Here is a 24,982-nt window from a genome sequence, read left to right on the forward strand (position 1 = left end):
CTGTCCATCCTGTTGTTCACAGGGCAAGCAATGCTGAATCTACCAGAACATCCTCATGTTACATCATAACTCCCCTTTCTTGAGTGTTACAACCAATTTTTTCCACATGCAGCAGGATTAGCAGGGTCAAACTGCACAGCTGACTGTCTTTGTAGCATGAGAGTGAAAGCCTAATATGTTTAGTGGAACTTATAGCCCCATATAGAAGTGATTTATATTTGTAACAGATGCAAAAGTAATTTGCTGTTGTTTTGGTACATTTATATTTTCATAAATAATGAGTACACTCCTGGCAGGGCATGTTGGGCCCTGCAGCAGAGCCAAGGAAACAGAGCTGTTAGAGAAAGAGAGGGAGAGAGAGAGAGCAGAGGAAAAAGAAAGAATAGGTCCTAAAGTGTAGTCTTTGCTCAGCTCTGAGACTTTGGGTCAGTCAGTACCCATATAACAACTTAACTTTTAGCAAGGTCACCTCCACTGCTACCAGCTACCTCTCTCTTTCAGTGTATGGCCTAAGCCTAAATGAAAGAATTTGCAGAGCCATGTTCCTAAAATGGCTTTGTCATTGTGCTAATACTCTACGCTGCAGTTTCTGCGAAGACTGTATTTGTAAAAGCAGCATTCTCACTTAGACTGGTATTAGTGCTTGATTTGATCTGTGACTGTCAAAATTATTAACAGCACTTCTCTGGGATGTTGTTCCCCAATGCCGGCACCAAGCAACAGCTTTTGATAAAGGCGCAATGCGGGTGTTACATACTGCATGCAAATGATTTTGAAAAAAGAAGAGGGGGGAAAAGCAAACAAACTTTGAGACATTGTGAGTGTGAAAGCTGCAATCAGCCTCCATCACTGACACTGTTGCAACACCTTCAGTGTATAATGTGAGCCTGCGAGGGGAGAGTGAGGAGCAGAGGCAATGTGAAACATTTTAATGTGCCTCTGTCTGCTTCCTCTGCTGTTCTAGAAAAGCTGTTTGGAAACTGTAACAAGAGCCTTTCTCACATGTGCAGGGGCGCCACAACACAGCTCTGTTGTGTAATCATTAGTTGAGGCTTATTTTCAAGTGACTACACATACACACGCGCAGCAGGGGGAACTAACCTATGAAAATGGCAAAGATTGAGTGAACATCTGAAACACTGACAAACATCCTTTCGAGCTGACCTCATGTGCCGAATGAATCATTATTGTGTATGTATGTGTGCATATCAGTGTGTGTACTTCATATTAACCACATATGTTCACACAGTCACACTCTGCGGGAAAACAATTGATCACTGCAAGAATTAAAATTATATAAATAAATAAAAAAAATTTTACGCACAGTGCCAATTGGAAATAAATTATAGTTGAGGTATGGTTAAAGCTACTGGTACTGAATGACAGCACTAGAATTAAATTGTGAAGTGCAGAAGAAACTGGGTTCAATACAGTCTGCATACAAGTGACAATAATGTATACATGTAGCTCAGCTGTCACTCCTCACTATAGCAGGACCCTCTGTACCTGCTTCTGCGCCTGTGTGCGGGGTTTGTGTGTGTGTGTGTGTGTGTGTGTGTGCGTGTGTGTGTGCGTACCTGTGTGTGTGTGTCTGAGTCTGGCATTGCACCAGAGGTGAGAGATAAAGCTCTCTGTCTCTTATACACACATCCCCTCCCTCATCCAGAAGGCCCGGCAGCAGGCGCCAAAGCTCCAGGGACAACAGCTCACATGCAGCTCCTCATGGCCCAACAAGGACCTTTACCACTCTGCATCTCATCCACTTCATTATGTCTCTCTCTGTTTGCCTCTCCCCCACTGTCTCTGCAACACGTCCCTTCAAATTAATTACTCCCCTCCAATAACTTACATCTCAAATTTGCAAAAAAAAACATGACGATGGTAGCAGCCAGGGTAACACCCCTCTCCCTTAACCCTTTATTCCAGTATTCCAGCTTCTCATCTCCACTCAGTAGTGAGGTTTTGGACATTCCCTTGTTGTTGTTTTCAAATGTGGTTGATGGTATTAATTAACTCTGATTTTAATCAAAGTACAGCCTGCCTCAGAGTCTCATTTCCATTCATAGAGATGACCCTATTCATTCAGGGGTCACGGTTAGCAAGTGTCACTCAAGGCCATGTTAATGGAAGACGGTTTGCCTTGGGATTACAAATGAAGAGGGTGCTCATTGTTTCTTGTAATCTTCCCATAACTGTTTGGATAACCTTGCTGGTCTGGAGCTTGTGTATAATGGGATGACTCATTATTCAATCAGAGAACAATTTTAAATAGTAATTTAACATTCATGTTTTTTTTCTTATATTGGTTTTAAATCAGTATTGCCAAAACCCCAGAGACAGAGAGAGAGAGAGAGAGAGAGAGAGAGCGCGAGAGAGAGCGAGAGAGAGAGAGAGAGAGAGAGAGAGAAAACCTGCCCACAGCAGCATCAAACCAGAGATGCGCACCTACAAAGTATTACCGGAAGTTAGTTAGTTGTACCTTCAAAATAAGAGATACCAATTGTCAAATATCGATACTAACAATGCCAATTTTAGTACACTAAAAAACAAAGACGTAGCAAATTGACATACGCTCAAAACAGTGCCTTTTTGGGCTCTTGATGGCCAAACATGGATTACCTACTGGGAAAACTAGGCACAGCAAACTGCCTCTGGGCCCAAGACCCTCATGGCCCAAAAGCTTCAGGTTCACTGTGGATAGTTTGTGTGCTAAGATGATTAACTGCAAATTTGTTTGAACATAAGCACTCTAATATGACAGTGCATGACCATGCACCTCGAATGACTAAATCTTTTAATTGAGCCCTGCATTAATCTACTCACAAACTAATAAGTGACTGTGATTATTTAAGTTTATATTATGCTAACATGGTACATATTCATATATAATTCATATATAAATCTGTTTGTCAACTTCAAATGTGACAAGATGCAATGCACAGAAGGTTGGTGGTGTTGGTGTGGGCTGGTAAAATTACCGGAGGCGTGCACCCTCACAAGGATTCAACACGGAATTCGTCCTTGCGCATCTTATTTTGAAAATCAAAACGGAAGTCACGTTAGTTTTGCTGACTTGACAGGAGTGTGAGTAGTTCGCTCTCCTCTCCTCTGGGCTGATCACTTGCTGCGAGGACGTGTGGATGTGCTGTGAGGTCCGCCGAGTCTCCGTGGCGCAGGACAGGAGGACGGTCGCCACGCCTTCAGGGACGCACTTCTTTCACGGCGTCAGCTCTCCATCCGTGTCGGCTGTCCACCGGTGGACACCTGTCCAGAGCCAGGACGTCTACACAAGCTGCTATCAACAGACATTTTCTCCACTTAACATCCATCAGGCTTGAGCCTCTGGAGTCCCGCGCTACTTCTCCCACTGATGCCAGTTGAACAGGCTGTTGTGTAAACGCTAATTAATTTGGGAATATCTGGAGCGGCAGTTTTATTGATTTGACATCGGATACAAGTCGGATCAAAGATGGGGATCAAAGTGTAGTGCTGGTAAGTAGCGTGTAAAAGCAAGGTTACCCCACTACTATCATATTAGCATTTTGAGATTGCGCTCACGCCCACAGCTAGTGTGCGTGCCTGTTTGTGTGTGTGTGTGTGTGTGTGTGTGTGTGTGTGTGGTGTGTGTGTGTGTGTGTGTGTGTGTGTGTGTGTGTGTGTGTGTGTGTGGGTATGTGTGGGTATGTGTGCGTGTATGTATGAGGTGGAACGCTCCATGAGCAGCCTTCCCTTCACACATTCCGACTAGAACACTGTGTCGTCATAGTAAGAACTTTTACTAGCAACAGTGATGACATCATAAATCCTTTACCGCCGCTCGCACTTTACTATGGTGAAAGCATCACAATCTGTGGCGTGAGTCAGCGGTGTGCAGGTCGGTTTTAAAGGGCGTGTGTGAGTATCCAGTGAGGATCCAGCTCATTATAGGAGCCTGGAGTCACTGCGTCTTATGCATCTGACACATTTACAGGGGCGAATGTGAGACATGTCGCCAGGTGACATTGGGATATTCGGTAGATTGCATTGAAAACACAGACAGTAGCCACTGATAACTCGGACAAAATGTCACATGTTATTACTGTTGTGGACAGGGTTTGTTTAACTGGCTACATAGTGTGAAGCTTATCTGATTTCGTGTAATTATTAACGTGGGAGTAAAGCCTCTTTGTAAACTCACTGCTGATTTTCCTCAAACACTCCCTGGCTCTCTCTTATCAGGTCTCTCTCTCTGCTTGTGTACATTTAAACGTATTTGTTATTTTGTATATGTATTGTTTTTTATTTGAGAGACAGGACAGAATGAACAGGTGTGGCACTGTTGACATTTTACTCGTTTACATTTTTCTTGGGGTGAAAAAAAAAATCTGCATCATCCACTGCAAGCATCGAAGAGGTGGTATAAGCAGCCTTTTCACCCAAGGGCAATGTATCAGCTTGCACAGCTTACCAATACAAACCAAAATGATTTGTTATCTGTCTCTTGCAGCTTACTGCAAGGTGCATGAAAGTAAGACCGGCTGTGTCAGAAAACCAGTTAGGTGGGGAGAAATTCTAGCCCAGGTTGTTGATATGACCAGTTAAGGCACTTCTGCTCCCACACCCTCAGCTCTGGTCTCCTCCTCCCCTCAGGCAGGAGAGAAGCACTGGAGTGGGGCATCACGTTTCGTGACTGTGCTCTCTCGGCATGGAGCACCAGGAGGCTGCAGCAGCTTCTCTCACCTCCTCCTTAACACATACCCAGCTCTGTCTTTCTTTACCCCCCTCCCTCTGTTTAGGATGCAACCCTGGGAAATGTGTATTTGCTCATTCTCACCTCCACTGGCAGATTGTGCTTCTGTTTGCCCAGAGGGGTGAAAAACAAAAATTCTTGTTGTTCTGTGGCGTGCCTGCTGAGTTTCCTTTGTAAGTTGACAAAATGCTGTAAATCAGTTCTTTGGTTCTCTCCTGTCATCCTAGCATGTCACCCTCTCTGGATAAAAAGTGAATTATTTTGATCCTGTGACATCATTAGCACCTTTTGACATGGTCTTCCAGTGATCATGACTCCGTGCAGTTCTTTGTTCCACCTCTTTCTCTGGGTTCACCTATTCAGTTATGCTTGTCAGCTCTGAGCCCATAAAGCCTTGGTGATACAATGGTTTTGAACTGAAGTGACAGCTTGCTCTAACAGTATAGTAGGTACAGGTTGTACAGGCATGAGCCACTGAAGCAGGGGTCTGTCAGAAGCCGCTGGTAACAAGCCTGCAGGTACAGACGTCGACTACGGCACATGTTCCCTCCAATTCAGGCCAAGTCTGCAGAGAATAACAGGTGTGCTGTTAATGAGGGCATCGTTTGGTTTGACGTGAGATTGAGAGAGGCAAGTTCCCAGAGCGTGAGGCCAGTCATTGTGTGTGTGTGAGAGTGTGTGTTTGTGGGGAGAGAGAGAGAAAGAGAGAGAGAGAAAGAAAGAGAGAGAGGGCAGGGTCTGTCTGGTGCAGGTCGACAGGGATGTAAACACGGTAGCTGTTAGTCTGGTAGCAATGACAGCTTTATCACCACCGCAGGGTTTATGGCTGTGTGTGTGTGTGTGTGTGTGTGTGTGTGTGTGTGTGTGTTGTGTGTTCAGAGGAATTATAGATCACATTTTCTACTCCAAAGACATGACAGAATTCCCCTGCTGCCTTGTGGCGGATCAGTCAAAACAGGAATCCACTACAACGTCCTATACTGGCAAACTTGTGCATGATGAACTCCAGTTAATTATGTGATTTTTGAACACAAACAAAGACAAATCAGACTTGATCACTCACTTGTCCATACTGGAATAGGTGTGAGACCCATCCCCTACCCTCCTGTGTTGGTTAGATGGATGGATGAATGATCAGTCAGCAGAGAATTAAATTATTTTGTTCCTCTTTCTTTTTTTTTTTTGCTGAAGCCATAACATTTGTCAATTCATAGAAGGCCACTTGGGGAAGTTGCATAACCATAAGAAAAACAATAAGAAAAGAAATGTATAAATAGTACAAAATAGATAGCTGCACAGAGGAAAAGTTTCCTTTTGTACATTTCCTTATCTATTCACGCATCATCTCAATCATCCTACATATTTGGGAATTTCCCCTTTTAGCATTACCACGTTTCAAAAAATTCGCTGCCCCTGGATTGTCAAGTATATTCGATTTTTTTTCTCACCTCACATAAACAGCTCCTCAACTCAGCAGGGGCTCAATTAAAAAAAAAAAGGGACAGCACTTCATGATGGCCTGTGTACCTGACAGGCCTTTGGATGTCCTTTGGCTGCACTGCACCTTTGCACAGTGACGCAGGGATGATGACAGTGATCCCGCTGACAGGCCAAGGCGGACAGGGTTCATGTGTGGAGTCACTCTGTCACAGCTGGTTGCTGTGTCATGGGAACGAAGGACGGAAAGAGAGGAGTGAAAAGAGAGAGAGAGAGAGAGGGAGAGGGGTGGAAGAGGGATTTCTGATGGAATAAAAGACATAAGAGGGGGGTGTCACAGTGGGGACTCAACAGGCATCTAATTACCTCCCAACAGGAGCCTTGACTCCTTGGAAACGCTCGACACTCTCTAGAGCTGGTCTGAGCTGCCTCCACATGGCCTGCATGCTGTCATGTGGGCAGCTATTGATGGTCTGTGAGTATGGATCGGCTGGGTCCAAAAGGTAATGAAATATGATTAGATCCCCGGTGTGTTCAATAAACCACTGGAGTAAGCATATGGATTACTCCATCAGATATAGGCTCCAAGTAATGACAGGATGCTTGGTTTATCAGGCTGGAAAGCTTCTTCACACCGGAGTAATGATATGACAGATGTGTCTCCAGTTCTCCAAGTTCCCAAACAGTGCTCACTGAAGTCTGCTATTAAACTAACTTTATGAGGAACAAGATTTTGGTGTTTGCTCTTGGAATTAAACCTCTAAATTATTTATTTGGTATTGACTTAATTGTGTCTGCAACAGTTATCAAATGCTCTCAAGCACTAAGTGCTTGCTCATATTTACAATGTTAATCTTATTCTTATTATTTGACAGTTTCTGATTTAAATCCTAATTTTTACAGAATTTGATTCAGAGAAAGTTCTTGTGCAGCTGCTTGTGTTTAGACAAAGTTTAGTATTTGAGAAGTTTTGCTTCTTTTGTTAAAAAGTTTGTAGGAAAACCTGTTTACATTCTACACATTGAAGGCACCCCTTGTAGGTTTCCACCTCTATCAGCAATGGAGCAGTGTTTTCAATGAGTGGGAAACTCTTTTGTTAGTTTGTGTTGTGCACATGCGCACGGACATACATAAGCAGTGCAATACACATGCCACTGCTGTCATGCCAGTCTGCTGAATTGGTGATCATAATGTGCAAAGAGGTGTAGCAACCACAAAGGCAGTGAAAAAGACCAGAAGACAGACATGGATGTAAACAATGTAGAATTTAGAATATTCAAGAAAATCTGCAATTTATGAGGAAGGAAATGCATTTAACACATTGGTTATGCAGCTAGGACAAAGACCATTTTGGTATTAGTACTGAAACTTTTATTTCATATTGTAAATGGTGGCATGCTGTTGCTTTAATTGAAAGAAATATTCATTACAAACAGAATTTTTTGCATAGGAAATGAGAATGCATCGTGAATCTATTTTATAGTACGTATATGTGAAGGTACAATCTTCCCCTAGAATATTATCTCAGAATGCATCCAAGAATTAAATATAGAGGTTTGAAATCCAAATGTCCAAATATCGACATGAAACAACTAGATGCATGTTAACGAAGCATGTACCCTGACCTCCGTGTCTCTGATCATATCAGAATACATGAGGCATGAGTCGTGAACAGACCAGACCCTGCAATCCAACTTCACTAATTAGTACTTTGACATCATACATCAGCAGTGACACACAGTTCGGCCTCTGCCCGTGCTGGTTGTAATGAGCAGATAGATGTACTTTAACAGGAAAGGAGACAGTCATGATGAAATTAGTAACGTCTGGCTATTAGATTTGCATCTGTTGCCTTCTCGCTCATTAGTTTGCGGCGGTTATTGTGCAGGTTTAATTGAGAGTAATACAATGCTGAGTGGGTGTTTGGATGAACAGTTTTAAATAGCGCTTAAAGGACCATTGACATAGCTGTACAAGGGCATTGTTTCATTCAGCCTTTCTCTCGTCTGGATGTTCTCAATCACTCCGCTCTATTTTTCCTTCCCATATTCTTCCATTCACTTGGTGAGCTAATAATTCCTCGTAAGTGACACTTAATGACACCCAGAATTATGCCTGATTTTGGACAGAGACAAAAACACTCATGTCCAATTGTCCTCCAATGAGCATTGCATCAAGGGTTGGTGGTAAATTGCAATATTATGAATAATACATGACTGTTTTTGAAAGCATTATGACCATTGTGAATGACAGATTTAGGGCACTTAGGGCTCAGACCCGCTATGTGCTCACTACGAGCCAATCTCTGCTCAGCTCCAATTATCTCTAAGTAACATGTTAGATTACCCAGTCCCATCACATGTCAGAGCCATTCAGTTCATTGTAGTGCACCATTTTCATCCTCGCCAAACTAGTGGAATAGATTCAGTATTTTTCACACATGTGAAGTGGTTTGAAAGTGGAGTCAGTAGATATGGTGCTCAACCTTTAGAGTTGGTCTCAGAAGCACAGACTTTCTCTCAGGCTGATGGTTTTGGGTAATGCTGATTTTGATTCCATCTAAATGTAAATTTTGATCTCGTAATAGTTTGACTTTAGGGTTTAAACTTGTGCAGCTTCATTCGTGTAACACAGTCTTTGCATCTTGCTTTCCCTCCCCCTGTTTTTGTGCTAGATGCGAGAAAACACTGAAGCACAGCCACACCTCTTGGAGAACAGTAGGACAGATGGTTGTTTGCACAGCGAAGGAATGACTTCACTTGGACTTAGATACACTCTGACTTCCTCAGCCCTTTTGCAAGCACGTACACAAGCAGAAACCCAAACATATACATGCACACAGCTGTGTCCAAACTCGCTCAGGAATGAGGACGGCTACACATGCACACGGGGTGTGTTCGGTGAGGAGATTTCCCACTGAGCTTTACATTGGGATTGATGGAGCTGGTGCGTGTGGAACAGGTGCCAGGATCTCAGTGTGACCCTGGTCAGACAGTGCAAGGGAATTTCAATAAAAGGGATTTGGGGAGGGCGTCCCTGTTGAGCCCGGAGTGTGATTCCCGACCTCCGTCAGGGCTGGTACTGCAGAGAGAGGCTGGGGAATGGGTGGGGAGCTGGAATGCCTTGACTGTAACTCAATCCTGTGTTTGGCTGCTGTGTGGGTGCAAGTGTGCATGCATGTGTTTTTTTAAGATACAATGAACTCATTTGTTTTCAGCTCCACAACTCTCCAAACACACACACACACACACACACACACACACACACACACACACACAAACACACTCCATTAACCAACAATAGTGCACTGGTTAGGTTTTGTCGTGAGGCGTGTGTGGTGACATATGTGTGGTATTTTGCGCTCTCTCTGTTGTCAGCGGTGCCAAACAGTCACTGCGCAGCTAAGCAGCCAGATTGGCTCGCCCCCTGTACCTCGGCATTCAGACTGGACGCCAATACACTTTTGGGCTCCTGTAAAGACTGGGGATGATGGTAGGGGCAGAGGGCCAAAAACCACCCATGCCAGCAGCTCCCACTGGGAGAGCAAGCTGCTGCAGGGCCATCTGTGCAGGCGTCCTGACAGGGCTCATTGGAAAGTAGGGCGTAGAGAGGGATAGAGAGGAGGAGGGAGGAAGTGAGGGGACATGTGGCAGGAGAAGGGGAGTGAGAAGCTGGATGACAAAGAGGTGTTTACTTTCCTTTAAGCCCGTGGCATCGTGAGAATACTCCATTATTTCTCTAGTCGTATCATTTCAGCTTTCAAAGAACACAGTGGAAAATTTAGGCCAGAGCTGCAATACTCTAAGGCACGCAAAACAGTGTCAGGACCAAAAATACACAAGGATCTGCTTTTTAGAGCACAGTCCCAAAATAGATGAAGAGTTGGAATTGTAAAGTGTTAAAGGAGCGAACATCTGGGTCCTAAATTTGACAGGAAGTGTTATGTATGTAAATTAGTCAGTGGTGGGGGTTGTCATAAGATGGATTCTGCTAAAGAAAAGAGGAGTTTAGTGAGTCTGGCAGGAGGCGAGTTTAACATTCAGAGAGCCTAGACTGTCTGCACACTACCCTGGGGGTGAATATCACCCACTCACCCCCCGCTCCACAGCCCACACACCTTTTTGCCTATCTTTTCCATCTTATTCCTATACTCATCACATCCCCAAGCAAGGTAGGGGATGTAGTTCTTACCTCAGTCTTTTTTACCTCCCTTTAACTGTGATCTCTTAAACCAGGAAGCAACTACAGAAACAAAACAAAACGTGGCTGCAATACTCATGCCGGATATTTGCTGTGCTCAACTTTGATGATGTGCTGCTCCTCTAAGAATAGCATTGCATCACATTCTGAAGTACAGTCACTCTTGCTTTGTGGTGTTTCTCTGTATCAATATGGCATATCCTTTCTGTGAAAACAGACGTATAAAGTAAATTAGAAAAAAGCGATCCTACTCCAGGAGAGTGTTAAAGAAATACATCTATACAAATCTGCAAAACACTAAAATACAGCAGAATAAATCAAACAATTTTATATTTTCACATTTCCTGGGATACACAAAAGGATAGTGGGTTACAAACCGCTACTCTGTATGGTTGATCTTTTACAGCACACCTGATTAAGCTTGTCATCAAAAGTATCAAACCCCTTATCAGTTGGATATGGTCTGCTGGTGCAGGAATAGATTGAATTGGCCTTTGTGTATCAGCCGTGTCCACAAGGACATGAAAACAACTTTGAAACAAGCTTGTGTGGGACGAGTGAGATAAGAATGCTATTTATGGGTTGGTACAATAGTTCAGGTAGTTTTTCCTATGTCATCAGTATTACTTATCAGAAACACAGCTCATTCTTTTCGCAACTCACACACTGAGAACCTGCATCTTTTCCTCATGAAAGGATCCAGTCTATTGGTGCTACTATAAAAAAGCATGTGGGTCTGGGATATAGACCTGTAGGCAAGATCTTTGTCCTTAATGTTCAATTTGGGGTGATAATGAATAGACATGGCCAGCAGTGGCAATGAATCAAAGTCAGCTGTGGCAGCATTAATGGATCTGTTAAAATCTCTCTCTTCAAGACCTTTTTAAAAAATGTCCCCATCGCAGACAAAGCCTATGTAGCCTTGAAACTAAGCCAAGCAGCAGAGCATTATTACAACAGTGACCCCAGAGTGACTTTGGTTGCCAACAAAGCTGCTACTGTACTCCATCTGCTCCCACCAAGGAACCATAACCCTTCACCTTTGACCTTCGACCCCTTAATGGTTGAGGTCAGACAGTGGTTTGGTTTTGTTCTGAATAAGCCTCTTCAGTCTTAATGGAGAGCTGTCTCCAATGCTGATTGTCCGCATCCATTAACTCCTTAGTGGCAGAACCGATTTGTCAGCAGCTGTGTCACTGCTCTCTTCAACACACACACTCACACACAGGCAGGTGTGAGTAATAGTATTAATGTGGTGAAACAGGTTTTACAGAGACCAAAATGGAGATGGCTAGAAAACAGATTAACAAAGTGGCGAAGCTGCTTGACAGCTTCAAGCAACCCGGTTGTGTCAGGAATGCCATTGTTTCATCAACACGGAGACACACACACACACACACACACACACACATACACAGCCAGACAGTCAAGGGTGCTGATAAAGACTGTGTGTCTCTAGACAGTGCCATTCTGTTAATCATGATGGAACAAAGCAGGCGGATCCCCTGATGGCAACGATAACAGCCTGACAGAATCACAAGATAAAACACACATACACCCACACACTCAATCACTCACACACACACACACGTTGCAGGGGCCATGAACAATGACACTCCCCCAGCTGTCTAGACAGTGCAGGGCTTCCGTTGGCTGGCTGCTGGAGATCTCAGGGGGGATTAGGGCACACACCACTACACTCACCTGTTCTGAGCTGCTTGTTTCTCAATGTATTTTATTTCCTGCACTTGATGCAGTGTGACAGGCACAGAGGGAGCTGGGTGTATGGAAACAAGTCATACATAGAGTACAGCTGTGGACAACTTCTTGACGACACTGATGGAAAAGAAAGTGGTATAAGCAATATGGGTATAAAATAATAAAAGTAGTTGTAAAAAGTAGTGATCTATGATGTTTTAAAGGAAGTAGTCAGCTGTTTCGGTTTGCGTTTGTCATTTCAACATAGAGATGTCACCTAAGCCTAAAAATAAATCAGAAAACAGGATCTTGCAGATTTCCACTTTAAAGAGAGACAATGTATGTTTTTGAAGAAGAAATTATACAGTCTTCATCTTACAAAAGAAACTTATTATTCATAAGCAATAACACTAACCTAAAATCAGTTCAGTCCACTCAAAGGTTCTCCTAATACAACCCTAGTTGGTCTGGTGACCAGTATCTTATAGTGGCTCATGTCGGCTAACTTTAGCAAACCTCATTGTATAATTCTGCATCACTGACGTTATTGAGTCAGCGTGCTGACTTTCCTTTTGCTACTGTTACACTACATTTTATTATGTAACATTTAAACATTATAATGGTTTCATCACAAAACTAAAACAGGAAGTAAGCGCAGTGTACTACTTGATGATGTCAAGTTGGAGTTATCGTAACGACTTACGATATCCAATTTGTAAACAGCTGTTCACCTCATCTTCCAAGTCATTGATGAGACTGCGAAAAATCTGATATTTCTAAAAAATCTTCATTATATCCAATTTGACACTTACTAATACACAGCTGCCTGAAAACCAAACAACATAAGGGTGCCACAAATCAGCCGCGGACGTTTGTTCAGATTCGATGGATGTGGTCTTAAATATGTGGAGTATTTTATTCTTCACACAACCAACTCTGTAATCATATCGCCATCTTGATGAGATGAAGAATCACAAACCACTAACATGACAGTCTTTCCCATCTCTGCCATCCATCCCATGTGACGTTAACGCAGCATTAAAGTAACTGACTCCAGAGAATCTTAGGGAATTAAAGGAAATTCAAAATGCCATTTTCCTGTAACTGTCACTTTTGATCAAAGTGAGCACTTAAAGATGCCTCAATGCAGTTGCTTTTTTTTTTTTTTTTTTAACTACCTTCCACTCCCATGTTATCGTGATTCTAATCCTAACCCTGCAGTTTTAGTGGCACAGTGAGAACAAGGCTGAATGTGTCACACACAGACACTGAGGACTGGCCTGCGATTCAATGCTCACATCTGTAGAGGTGTTACCTGACTGACCCTTTTCTTCACATGCTACATACTGTAAGGCATTGACTGACAGCGACACAGAGCTATAATGAAATGATGTATCAGAGCTTGAGAAATGCGGGGGGGGGGCAAGGGGGAGAAATAAGGAGAGTGAAGATTATCACAAGTGAATCATTGACAGTTTGAGCACGTAGAGTAAAACTCGCAGTCACTCCCGTACATATATGAATATAAACACAGAGATGCAGGGGTGTGTGTGTGTGTGTGTGTGTGTGTGTGTGTGTGTGTGTGTGTGTGTGTGTGTGTGTGTGTGTGTGTGTGTGTATGCATGAGATGACTTGCAGATAAACTCCTGGATTTAGTCACACAGACTCCTAGAGCTGGGCAGACTTTTTCTTCCTGTCAGTCCTAACATAAAGCAATTCCTTCCAGTAACCATAAAGCTTATAGAGGCTTGCTGGATTTGTCCATTTCTCTGTTTATCGGGGCATGTCTTCTCTGTGGCTGCATGTTGTTATCCAATCTAGAGGAGTTTTCTGCAAGGACACCCTAGGTTTGCCCCTTATGGAACCTAATCTCGACAGTGACAGTGGGAGGAAAACAGCTGAAACGTTATATCAAGGACGTTTTAGAGTTGCAGTTTGGACTGTGGTAGCAATATTTTTCAACTGGGGTTATTTGGTTATGTCTGACTCTGCAAAATAGACAATTTAAAAGCTCATTTGAGTTCAGGAGAGGGAGAGACACATATATACTTGTCAGTTTTCCCTATCAAGTGTGGTATATAGTTCAATCAGATGTCCTGAGTATCACCTGCTTTGTAAAACACTCCTTTTCTGCCTCTCACAGGCTGTTGTCAGTGTATTACAGAGTAGTGCGCAGTGGGGATCCACGATTTAGCTCTCAGGAGTAGACCAGAAGATGTGGCCCCCTTTAACCACGACATATATTGTGAGAGATATGGCTGTGGGTGTCAGTGGTGTAAGTAGGAAAGAAGGCTATAAAACCGCTTCACAGAAAGACAGACTCCCCATCCCCCCAGTCTTTTGTGCGCCTGTCTGCGTGTGTTCGTGTCTAGGTGTGTACAAGTGCATGAGTAAGTGCTCATATGTAGGGGAACAGGGAGAACAAAGGAAAACTGAACCTCTCTCACACAGGAAACTTGAGACATGAGCTGCTATCCTGCACACCAGTGTGTGCTTGACCTTTCACCCCAGGGACCCAAGATGCCGGTTTATCGAGGTGGCTGATAGGCAGGGGTGGGTGGGGGGCTGGGGGGTGTTTGGCGTGCCTGAAGGTCACCAGAGGATAATGCGATTGCAGCAAACCCTGACCATTCCTAGGTTTCCTCCAGTGATTTAGGATGATAGCTGATGTGACTGTCACAGCTTTGCCATTTCTTAGAGTAAGGGAAAGATTATTTTCAGCTCTTTTCTGCTTTTCTGCTGTTTGTCTGTGAGTATTTCTGTGTGTGTTTGTGTGTGCTCAGTCTGGCCCAGCACTGGCTGTTGTCTGAGCTACAAACAGCAGGAAGAATATGGCGTGTTTAGATCAGAAATAACTTCCTGTGTGTTGCTCAAGGTCTCGCTGTTCACATGTGGCTTTGCTGCCCTTCTCGTGACTCCTGCAGGCAGAGAGGCTTTTGCTGCTGAATGCGCCTGAAGGCACTGAGAGACTGCAGTTGCTCTCAGTGATGATGTCTGATTCAGGTAGACGTAGTCACCAGGTTTGGTCAGCGGGAGCAGCAAATTAATGTCAAATTCCGATATCAGAAACAAAATTTAATTATTTGCCATTCACCAAATTTTATTCAGTTTAACAATATTTCTCTTGCCTCTTTCTTGCCATTGTAAAACTTGTCAATGTAGGAGGGTCTCTATGATTTATCAGTTACATGCAGATGACATTAAGGAGATGATGAGTGATGGTGGTAAGTGCACCCTGAGGATCACAGTGCTCTCTGTTTCCGTAGTATCTCCACTCTAGCGTACAGCGCAGTAAGTGCTGCTCTCCACTACAGCTGCAGTGTTGGTCCATTGAGGGAAGGAGCATGTTGAATTTTTAAAATGTGTAATCCAGAGCATTCTTAAAGGGAAAGACATACAGTACTGGGCAGAGATAGAGGCCACACCATCGCTTTCGGGCAGCAACAGTCTCCACGGCGACTGAGTGACCCACATTTTCAATCTCTCCTCTGTCTTGTTGATGTGGGAGACGGGGGGCAGCTGTTGGGTGGGGTATTCCGGATCCCCCGACGACGGCAGCGGGTCATCAGTTGGAAAGGATGAGTGTGTTGCTGTGAAGAATGAGAGTGAATCAGAGATGATAAAGTGAGACGGGGAAAAAAGAAGGAGAGAATTGAGGCTAAAATAGAGGCCTAGCAAATCAACTGCAGTGAGAGTGGGAAAGACAAAATTATGCCTCAGTTAGTCAGTTAGTTAGTTAGTTAGTTAGTTTGTTTGTTTGTTTGTTTGTTTGTTTGTTTGTTTGTTTGTTTCATTGTTTGATTGATTGTCTGTCACGACACCAGAAATCCCATAGAAGTGATGAAACATTTGTCCGACATGAACATAACTTCTTACATGTAACAATACATTGGAAAGAAAGAACTTTGTCCTCCGTCCCAAGTTCGACAAAATAAAATCTGCCACTAAAATCATAAATGAAGGACATGCAATGAAACAATGAAACACATAGCTCTTTAATTGTCGTATAATGAATAAGAGGCATTAAATGGATTTTGTCTTCAATCTCATCTAAAGCACACAACAAAGTCTTCTCTCTTTGCTGAGACTATTAAAACCCACCTGTTTCTATAGTTTATGGTACATCAACATAACTGTGCACATAGAGATCTTCACTTTCTGCTTTGCATGAAGCTCCACACTCTAGTTGTTTTTCATGAGAAAATAAGTTAATAATTTTGGTTTTTACCAAACATAAGCAGGCATTCTTTCCTTATACAAAACAATTTGTGCTGAGCACCATAGATATTCCACTATAATCTATTTCAAACCTAAAAATTTATTAATCATACAAAATAAAGATTTTGCATAAATGTCCCACTGAAAGATCTTTTTACAAGAAGTGGATTAGTTGTGCCAGAGACCCAGTGTGAGCAAAATATACATTAATTCATTTCCTCTTCCCAAATAAAATTCAACCACTACATGCACTTGAGTTTCTATTTCTCAAAACCCATCTTTATTCCTCTTCCTCATTCTGCCTATATACTGCTGACAGTGTTTTTTTTCTGCCTGTCTCTTTGTATTTTAGACAGGAATGCCCCAGACTGTGTGCTCAGGCACCATGTTCACCACTCCCAGTGGCTTCAGCCCTCATCTGGCCTGTGCTGAGCCTGGGGAGGAGGAGGAGGCCCCACAGGAGGGCCCGGGGCCCGGGGCTTGCCTGGCTGATGGGCCCCCGATCACCTCTGCCTCCCTGGACACTCTTATTCAGAATCTGGTGCCCACTGCAGATTACTACCCCGAGGTAAAGGAAAACGTACCACAGTTACTCCACTGTTCATTGTACCCTCCATCAGAAAGTCAGTTTCAGTTCATAGTAGTAATGGAAGTGCTGCCAATTAGATTATTAGCCCCATGTCTCTGTTTAAAGTGCTATTCAGCTTCCTTTAATTACAGAAAGCCGCAGTGTTTTTTATTGATGTAGTGGCAGTGTCTTAGCGAATGTCTCCTTCTGTCCTTTGACAGAAAGCCTATGTGTTTACCTTCTTGCTGAGTGCTCGTCTGTTCATCCCTCCTCCGGAGCTGCTGGCCAGGGTGTGTGAGCTGTGCATCAAACAGCAGCAGCTGGATCAGAGCCCACTCGATACGGTCAGCACTGCACCACACACAAATACATAACTCCTGTGAACATATGCACGAGCTAATAAACAGGAGCACAGGCGGATGCAGAAAAAAACATATTCCACATGTAAACAATAAACACTCATCTTTTTGGCAAATTGCTGACTTTATCATAGTGTTTTGTTTTGCTGATACAGTCACAAATTCAGACTGTGGTAAAGCTCTTTCACTTCTTCAACAACAGGCCAAAGTGCGCAAGTTTGGTCCCAAGATCCTGCAGCTGCTGACAGAATGGACAGAGACGTTCCCGTCCGACTTCAGGGATGAGAAGATGGTCGGATACCTTAAAGACATCATCCACAGGATAGCTCCATGTGATGAGGTACGCTAATGACATGGCGCTATACTCATATTATAGCAGTAATGTCAGACGGACCAGTCGTCCTCACCAAACACAGTTTTGGAAGGATGTAAGATCTTCAAAAAGAAGCTACAAGATAACAATAGTCAGTTTCTAGTGAATAACAATTTGTGATTTTGTGCCACGCTATAGTTGTGGCCACTATAGTCCTTATAAGCTGTAGCTGCAGTGAGAAATGCTCTGATGGGGAACAAAATTCACTTATCATCACTAGCACTGTGGTGGGGTGGTGGAAGGAGTCAGAGTGTCAGTGTAGGGTGAGTAGCCCCGGCTCTGTGTTACACAATCTTATATTACAGGAGAGGAGAGAGGAAGGAAGGATATTAGAGGAGTGGCTCTATCTGCAGCCTCGAGGGAAAGAGGGAGGGAGATGGATGGAGAGAAAATGGGGGGATGGGATACAGGGGCACAGAGAGCAGAGGAGGAGAAGGTGGAGGAGGGTGGAGGGGAGTGGACAACTAGGAAAAATGGAGGAAGGTGAAGAGAGGACAGAAGGAAGGGAAGGGCAGGTGGTGATGAATGTGCTGCTATTTGCAGCTGGCTGTCTACAGTATGGGCGTGTGTGCATGTGTGTGCATACATGTGGGAGCTGTGGCTCCGGGTAGTTTGTGAGACAGACTGACCTAACGGCCTCTGCGACCAGTCATCTGGAGGGAGAGGCCCAGAAACACACATTCCTGGACGCACTGCTCTTCACTGCTGTTGTGTGAAAACCTCGAAGACGTGTTTTAATTCAACTGAAAAATGACATTGTACTTTTAATTCCTGAGCTCATTAAAACCTTTCAACCACCATTAGATAGTGGCAAAATGCATTGCCTTTGTGCTAAAAATAAAGATGTTCTATTTAAATCTTAATGTTTTGGAGATTAAAGGTTTTCAGCAAGAAGCCACAGTGATACAGTTAATGAGGTAATTTACACATATAAAGAGTTTATAAATTGCCAGTAATTTTTTCATTCTCAGTAGCTCTTAAATACTCAGACACAGTGCATAGGGCACATTTTAAAGAAAGCAAATACCTCAATAATATGTTGAGAGAATATGTACAGTTTATATTCTCTACTAAGACTTACATGTAACAGTTAAAGCATATTATGTACATGTTACTGCACAATTACATTGTAATGGGTTGCCAGGTTGTGAATCTAAACTGACTTTAGGGATAACTTCATCGGAAATATATCCTTTAATATATATGTATCCTATTATTTCATTAATCGTGAGCGATATTTGTTGGTTTTCTGGTGGAGCACTGCTGAGCCTCTTTGCCAATAACCAATTATTATTGACAAACTAATATTTATAACTATGACAAAGTAAGCACACTTTGGAAGAGAATAGAGTGCTGAAATACAGGCTCACAATCTGGCAACCCAGCCGTTCTTTTGATTTATGCCTATTACTCATCTCTCAAGCATTAATAAATTATTCGTTAGAGTCATTATTGACCTCTCCTCTCCTCTCCTCTGCTCTCCTCTCCTCTCCTCTCCTCTCCTCTCCTCCCCTCTCCTCTCCTCCCCTGTGTAGGCATACTGGAAAACCCTGAACCAAGTGCTGCAGAAGCTGAGCCAGAGGCTGGCCCTGATGAGCCAGGGGGAAGAGAGTATCGTCAAGGTCTCCCTCAATGCCTCCTCCATCTCTGACAAGCTGGTGGCCTTCAAGACCAAGCCTCCGCCCATCCAGAAGGACATGCTCTCCATCTGCAGCGACCCGTACACACTGGCACAGCAGCTCACCCACGTGGAGCTGGTGAGGAGAGGGGGGGGGTTAGACAGAGGTCAGGGTAAAAGATGATAACGAGGATGGAAGAGGAGGAGAGGAAAGGATGTTTGATTGGGAGGGGGGCGCTGAGGATGGTGGAGATTTAGTCTATGTCAAGGACATAAACATGGGATAAAAGACATCAAAGGAGGAGAAGGAGGGAATAGAAACAGATATGAGGTTGATAGAAAATGACTGAAAGAACAAAGGAAAGATGGTGGGAGGTATAGAAGCAAACTAAAATTGGCAGAAACTCTTAACACTGTGATCTTATAGCATTTTGAAGATTGCTGTAGTATAACCTGATTATTACTTGTCAGCTATTCCAGCGCTAACTAGTCTTCACCCAGTGTAACAAGAACAAAGGGAATAATGCAATGAAACATACATGAACAAAAGGATCTCCTGCAGTGTCCCTCACATTGCATGCATGGTGCCTTCAGTCTATTCATGTGTGTCTTGATGTGGGCACGTGTATCTGGGGGTGGTAGTGTTTCTGTGTGTGTGTGTGTGTGTGTGTGTGTGTGTGTGTGTGTGTGTGTGTGTGTGTGTGTGTGTGTGTGTGTGTGTGTGTGTGTGTGTGTGTGTGTGTGTGTGTGTGTGTGTGTGTGTGTGTGTGTGTGTGTGTGTGTGTGTGTGTGTGTGTGTGTGTGCCTGCCTGAGTAAGCTTGTACCCTTGTCTGAGCGGTGACATCACCCCAGAAGTCACTGATGTGCCTGGGGCTTCAAACAAAGGGGATAAAACCAGTGTGGATATATGTGACCTGACAGCTTCACACATGCACACACACACACACACACACACAGAAGGAGAGAGAAAGACAGACATGTACAGTACACATATACAGCACTTTATTCTGTCTTATCTATGTCTTATTGTAGGTTTTAGCAACATGTTAAATCTGGTTAAAAAGTGTGTGTGTGTGTGCGTGTGCGCAGCACTGTTTTTTGTTTTTGGATTATATCACGAGTTGAGAAAGGTCTAATGAGTCATGTTGATTTGCACATGTATGTGACTGCACAGCTGTCTTTTAATAGAAGTGAATATTGTCTCAAGTGTCACTTTGAGGAAATATGATTCCAATAAGTCACGTCGATGAGTCATTACTTCCCTTTATTGATTGCCTTCCATTACTGAAATGAAAGAATTATTAATGGGACTACGCCCATGTATGTGTGTGTGTGTGTGTGTGTGTGTGTGTGTGGTATGTGTTATCTGTGTGTATCTGCGTGTGTATGTGTGTGCACGCGTGTCTGTGTGTTGTGTTTTCCAGGAACATTTGAGTCACATTGGACCAGAGGAGTTTGTCCAAGCCTTTGTTCAGAAAGACCCGCTGGATGGAACACAGGTAAACTTTTAGTGTTTCTAAATCGCAATATTATTTTTTAACAGTAATTCATGAATATGAATTCTACAATTAGTTTTGTGTAATGTTTTGCCATATCAGTGGAAACCCATAGTGTGTCCTTTGTGTTTTCTGTTTTGTTTTGTTGGGGAATCCTGAAGAATAGCTGTCACAGTAAAGAAGGGAAAAGCCTTCTATATTGTGTTTTTGGTGTCTAAGGTCTGATCAGGATTTGCTTCTTAAGGGGCCAAACAGAGGTTGCCGAGTCAAAAGGTCGCGAACAGCGCAGCATTTCATGTCACAAGCTGTGGCTCACGCACACAAGCGCTTCATCTGCCCGCTCTGTTCAACACTTTCCTTCTCTCTTCTTTCCAATGTCACTCGTCCACTGCGGTTTTTCTGCATATTCAGCTTCCGTCTCTTTCACTCGTCTTCTCTCCGTATGTCCTTCCCCCTGTGGTTTTTTTTCACCTGCTTTCCATTGATCGTGTTATTTCCGCTCCCAGCTCGCCGTCTTTGTCATTTTCACTCACATAGGGGGTCAGCCTGTAGATAGGAAGCTAATTAGGATCAGAGGAATTCCGTATGGTAACACTTCCTATACTCACTTGTGTTTATGTTTTTGTGTGCGCGTGTGTGTGCGTGTGTGTATCATCAGCAGCCATGCTTCAGTGACCAGAAGAAGAAAACCTCCAACCTGGAGGCTTATGTCAGATGGTTCAACAGACTGTGTTACCTGGTAGCTACTGAGATCTGCATGGTGAGTGGCAAATGCTGGTACACCGGGTACTCATTTATTCTGACATTAGACTTCAGAAGCAAAGAGACAGGATAAAAATACTCATTATGTGAGCGAGTGTGAAGAACACTTATCCTGGTCACAAAACAGGACAACCATTGAAGAAAAGCACTTTAATCATGAAGTAGACGTGAAAACGAAGTGGGAGGAGACATTAGAAAGATGATGCCTATTTTTACACATAGTATATGTTCTGTGGGACAGAGTGGAGATTTACTTTTGAAACACACAGCTGAAAACACTGACATGTCATTCAGTGATTTAAGGTTTTAAATAATAATTTCTGGAATAACTTCGTACTCTAATGGTCTTTCATTCTTGTAAACAAATAGAGGGATGTCATATGAGGGCAGTTTAGTTGTTATGAACCATCACTGCCCCCTAATGGTAACATTGTTTTACTTCACTCTCACTGAGAGGGATTGTTCTGTACAGAGAGAGATAACATTCAATATGAAAAAAATGAAGTGTCTCTTTTGTCTCCTTTTTGCAGCCGGCGAAGAAAAAGCAAAGAGCCCAGGTGATTGAGTTCTTCATTGATGTTGCCAGGGAGTGTTTCAACATCGGAAACTTCAACTCCCTCATGGCCATCATCTGTGAGTTTAATTTAGTGATATCTGAGAGTATTATCACTGAGTGTTCTCCTGCCTGACCTGGTATTAATAGTTGAAATCTATTTCCTCACGTAGCTGGTATGAACATGAGTCCTGTGTCTCGGCTGAAGAAGACTTGGGGCAAAGCCAAGACTGCCAAGTTCTTCATTCTGGAGGTAAACATAATGCAGCCTTTCACAGACTGAGAAGTACAAGACAGGTCATAACTTGAAGCTGACAGCATGTTGCTTGTTGCCATTTGCTCTGACAGCATCAAATGGATCCTACGGGAAATTTTTACAACTACAGGACCGCCCTGAGGGGGGCCGCCCATCGCTCTCAGACTGCCAACAGCAACAGAGAAAGGGTAAGGCTCGACATCACGTCAATGCTATTACTCTGAAAGCATGCTGGCATTGATTCACTCATTTATTTTCATTTTCGCGCCAATATTTTCTATATCTAAATCTATTTGTGTCTGTTTCCCCTCCACAGATTGTAATTCCCTTCTTCAGTCTGCTGATCAAAGACATTTATTTCCTGAATGAAGGATGTGCCAATCGGCTGCCCAATGGCCACGTCAACTTTGAGGTTAGGCTTTCTCTTTTCTCCTTAACCTGTTGCATTTAACCGCCCCAAAAAAAAAAAAACATATTCTTAGCACAGATTTGTTTCTTAGAAATTCATGGAGCTGGCACGACAGGTCGGGGAGTTCATGACATGGAAACAGGTGGAGTGTCCATTTGAGGAGGATCGGGCCATCCTGCACTACCTCCACACTGCTCCAATCTTCAGCGAGGATGGTGAGAACCTACCATGTTGTTTTCATTTTGAGAAGATTTCTGAACATGCTGATGTCAAGATTTTCATAATGTGTTTTGTCTAACGAACCCGCCCTCTTAATCCATCAATTTCTTCCCCAGGACTCTACCTTGCATCCTATGAGAGCGAGAGTCCAGAGAACCAGGTAGAGAAGGACAGATGGAAAGCACTCAGGTAAGAATCATAACACAAGTGACATGAAAGCTGCTATTGAGCGTAAAGAGACGCACCATCCCTCATCAGCATCTCTTTTCTCCCATCAGGTCCAACGTTCTGGGAAAGACATGAGGCACTGACGGCAGCTAACCCTCCCACCAGCGAGGGAGCATGTGATCTCACTGCACTAAAACGAACTGTGAAGGAACCTAGCTGGTACTTAGGTGTTTTTCTATGAAGAAATTATGAGAAAAAAAAAAAGAAACACGATGAACAGGATTCATCAAGAAGAGTGTGAAAACAAAAAAAACAAAACAGAAATCAACGCATCAAAAAAGTGAATTGAAAATGTTAAGCTAAGAAAACTGGAGCAAAAAGCCTTTGCAGCATATCAGTGAAGAGGTACAGTATGTCGGAGAGGGATACAGCTTCTCCTTCCCCCGTCCCCTCGATGTGTGTTTACTCTGTGAAGATATGTTTACTACTATAGAGAGTACAGTTACAGGGACAACCACTTTATAAAATGAAATTCCTACTGATGCTATAGTTGTTTTTGTATTTGCTCCTCTCCCTGTTCCTCTCTCTTTCTCTTCCCCTTTGGTCCAAAGCCTTGTCTAGATATTTAATTTAACTTTTTTCCTTTACTTGTAATGTACTGTAATGAAACTTACAATGACGTGAAGGGCGCTGGCTAGCCCACATCAGCTGTCAAATTTTATAGGCCTACTGAAGGAAGGGAACCGCGTGTATATCTGGGACAACAGAAGATGACATGCCTTGAGCATTTTACCAGTTCATCTCATGTGTACTTTTTATGTGTGGGAGTGTGTGTATGTTCATGCATCCACGTCTGTTCAGATTGTCACTGTCTTGTTTTGCATGAGAATGACTGGAGAAACCTGTGTTATTGGTCATGTCTTCTTGACATTTTATTTATTCTTTTATCTTAATTTGGGAAAGTGTTGGGGCGAGGAATATGAACTGTTTAAAAAGTGTTTACTCCTTTTAAATGTATTGTGCCATTAATGCAAGAAAACGACAGTATAGCTCAAAGGTCACAGCAGGAGCCAGGCCAGGTGTAGATTGTGTACAGGTGACATTTACCCCTCATCTTTCTGCTCTTCAGGAAGTTTTCTCTGACTGACATTCAGTTGTCTGATATATTTATGGAGATTTCTGTGCTGACAGATGTATAGTTTTTATTGTAACTTTCCTTTCTTGAAAATGAAGTACAATGGCATGCTATGACGGGTGTTTTTAAAGGGGCATTAAGCGTATCCACCTTGTAAAGATTACTACAGCAACACAGACTTTGTAGTGATGATGTATTGTTGCATTCAATGGAAGGACAATGATGAATTGGAGACTTTTGTCTGTCTAAAGAAGTAAAGAGGGAAACTTGTGCCATATGAATCACTGGTTGTCATGCTAATTCAGGTTCCTCTGACTTGAAATGTGTTGTTTATCGTTTTGTGGGATTGTCACTGAGCTTTGTTTTTGGCAGTTTCGTTGTGATTCGGGAGCCATTTTTGAGGGTGGGGGGTGGGAGGAAGGAAGGGTGTAGGAAAGGGATGGGGAACTATGTAATTATAAGCTTTTTAAAAAAGTCTTATTCAGTTTGCTATAATTGATTGATGTCAGTGTTTCCTCTTAAGAAGCACCTTTCCCTCTTAATAACAGACTGACTTTAATTCTCCCTCCTCATTTGTCATCAATAAACTTGCTTTTCTTGTAACACATTCCCCAGACAAGTTAAGACTGTAGAGAGCCAGAGATGTGATGTCAAACCTGCCATTCAAGGTGACGACATGTTTTAATAAAACATTGCCTGTGTTGAACATGTGTTTTCAATGACAGTCAGATCCAGGACATCAGTGCTGCACTTTTTTATCATTTCACAGCCGAGTCAGTTTTT

At 43.1% G+C, this 24,982-nt stretch overlaps 1 protein-coding gene across 2 annotated transcripts; it reads left to right on the plus strand.

Annotated features, from left to right (window-relative positions):
* Nucleotides 1-3,107: 3,107 nt before the first annotated feature.
* On the plus strand, nt 3,108-24,905 carry LOC130173226 (ras-GEF domain-containing family member 1C-like). 2 transcript variants are annotated; one of them, XM_056382253.1, is made up of 14 exons: nt 3,108-3,492; nt 16,635-16,850; nt 17,072-17,194; nt 17,412-17,549; nt 19,118-19,339; nt 20,626-20,700; nt 21,356-21,457; nt 21,990-22,092; nt 22,186-22,265; nt 22,361-22,456; nt 22,585-22,680; nt 22,769-22,892; nt 23,013-23,085; nt 23,175-24,905. In XM_056382253.1, exons 2-14 carry the CDS (start codon nt 16,641-16,643, stop codon nt 23,197-23,199), a joined length of 1,467 nt encoding a protein of 488 aa, XP_056238228.1. In that variant the 5' UTR covers nt 3,108-3,492; nt 16,635-16,640; the 3' UTR covers nt 23,200-24,905. The 2 variants fall into 2 exon arrangements, with proteins under 2 accessions (XP_056238228.1, XP_056238229.1); XM_056382254.1 differs by having other exon boundaries at nt 21,359-21,457.
* The last annotated feature ends 77 nt before the right edge of the window (nt 24,906-24,982 follow it).

The sequence above is a fragment of the Seriola aureovittata genome, chromosome 8, assembly GCF_021018895.1.
Source record: "Seriola aureovittata isolate HTS-2021-v1 ecotype China chromosome 8, ASM2101889v1, whole genome shotgun sequence".
NCBI classification, from domain to species: domain Eukaryota; kingdom Metazoa; phylum Chordata; class Actinopteri; order Carangiformes; family Carangidae; genus Seriola; species Seriola aureovittata.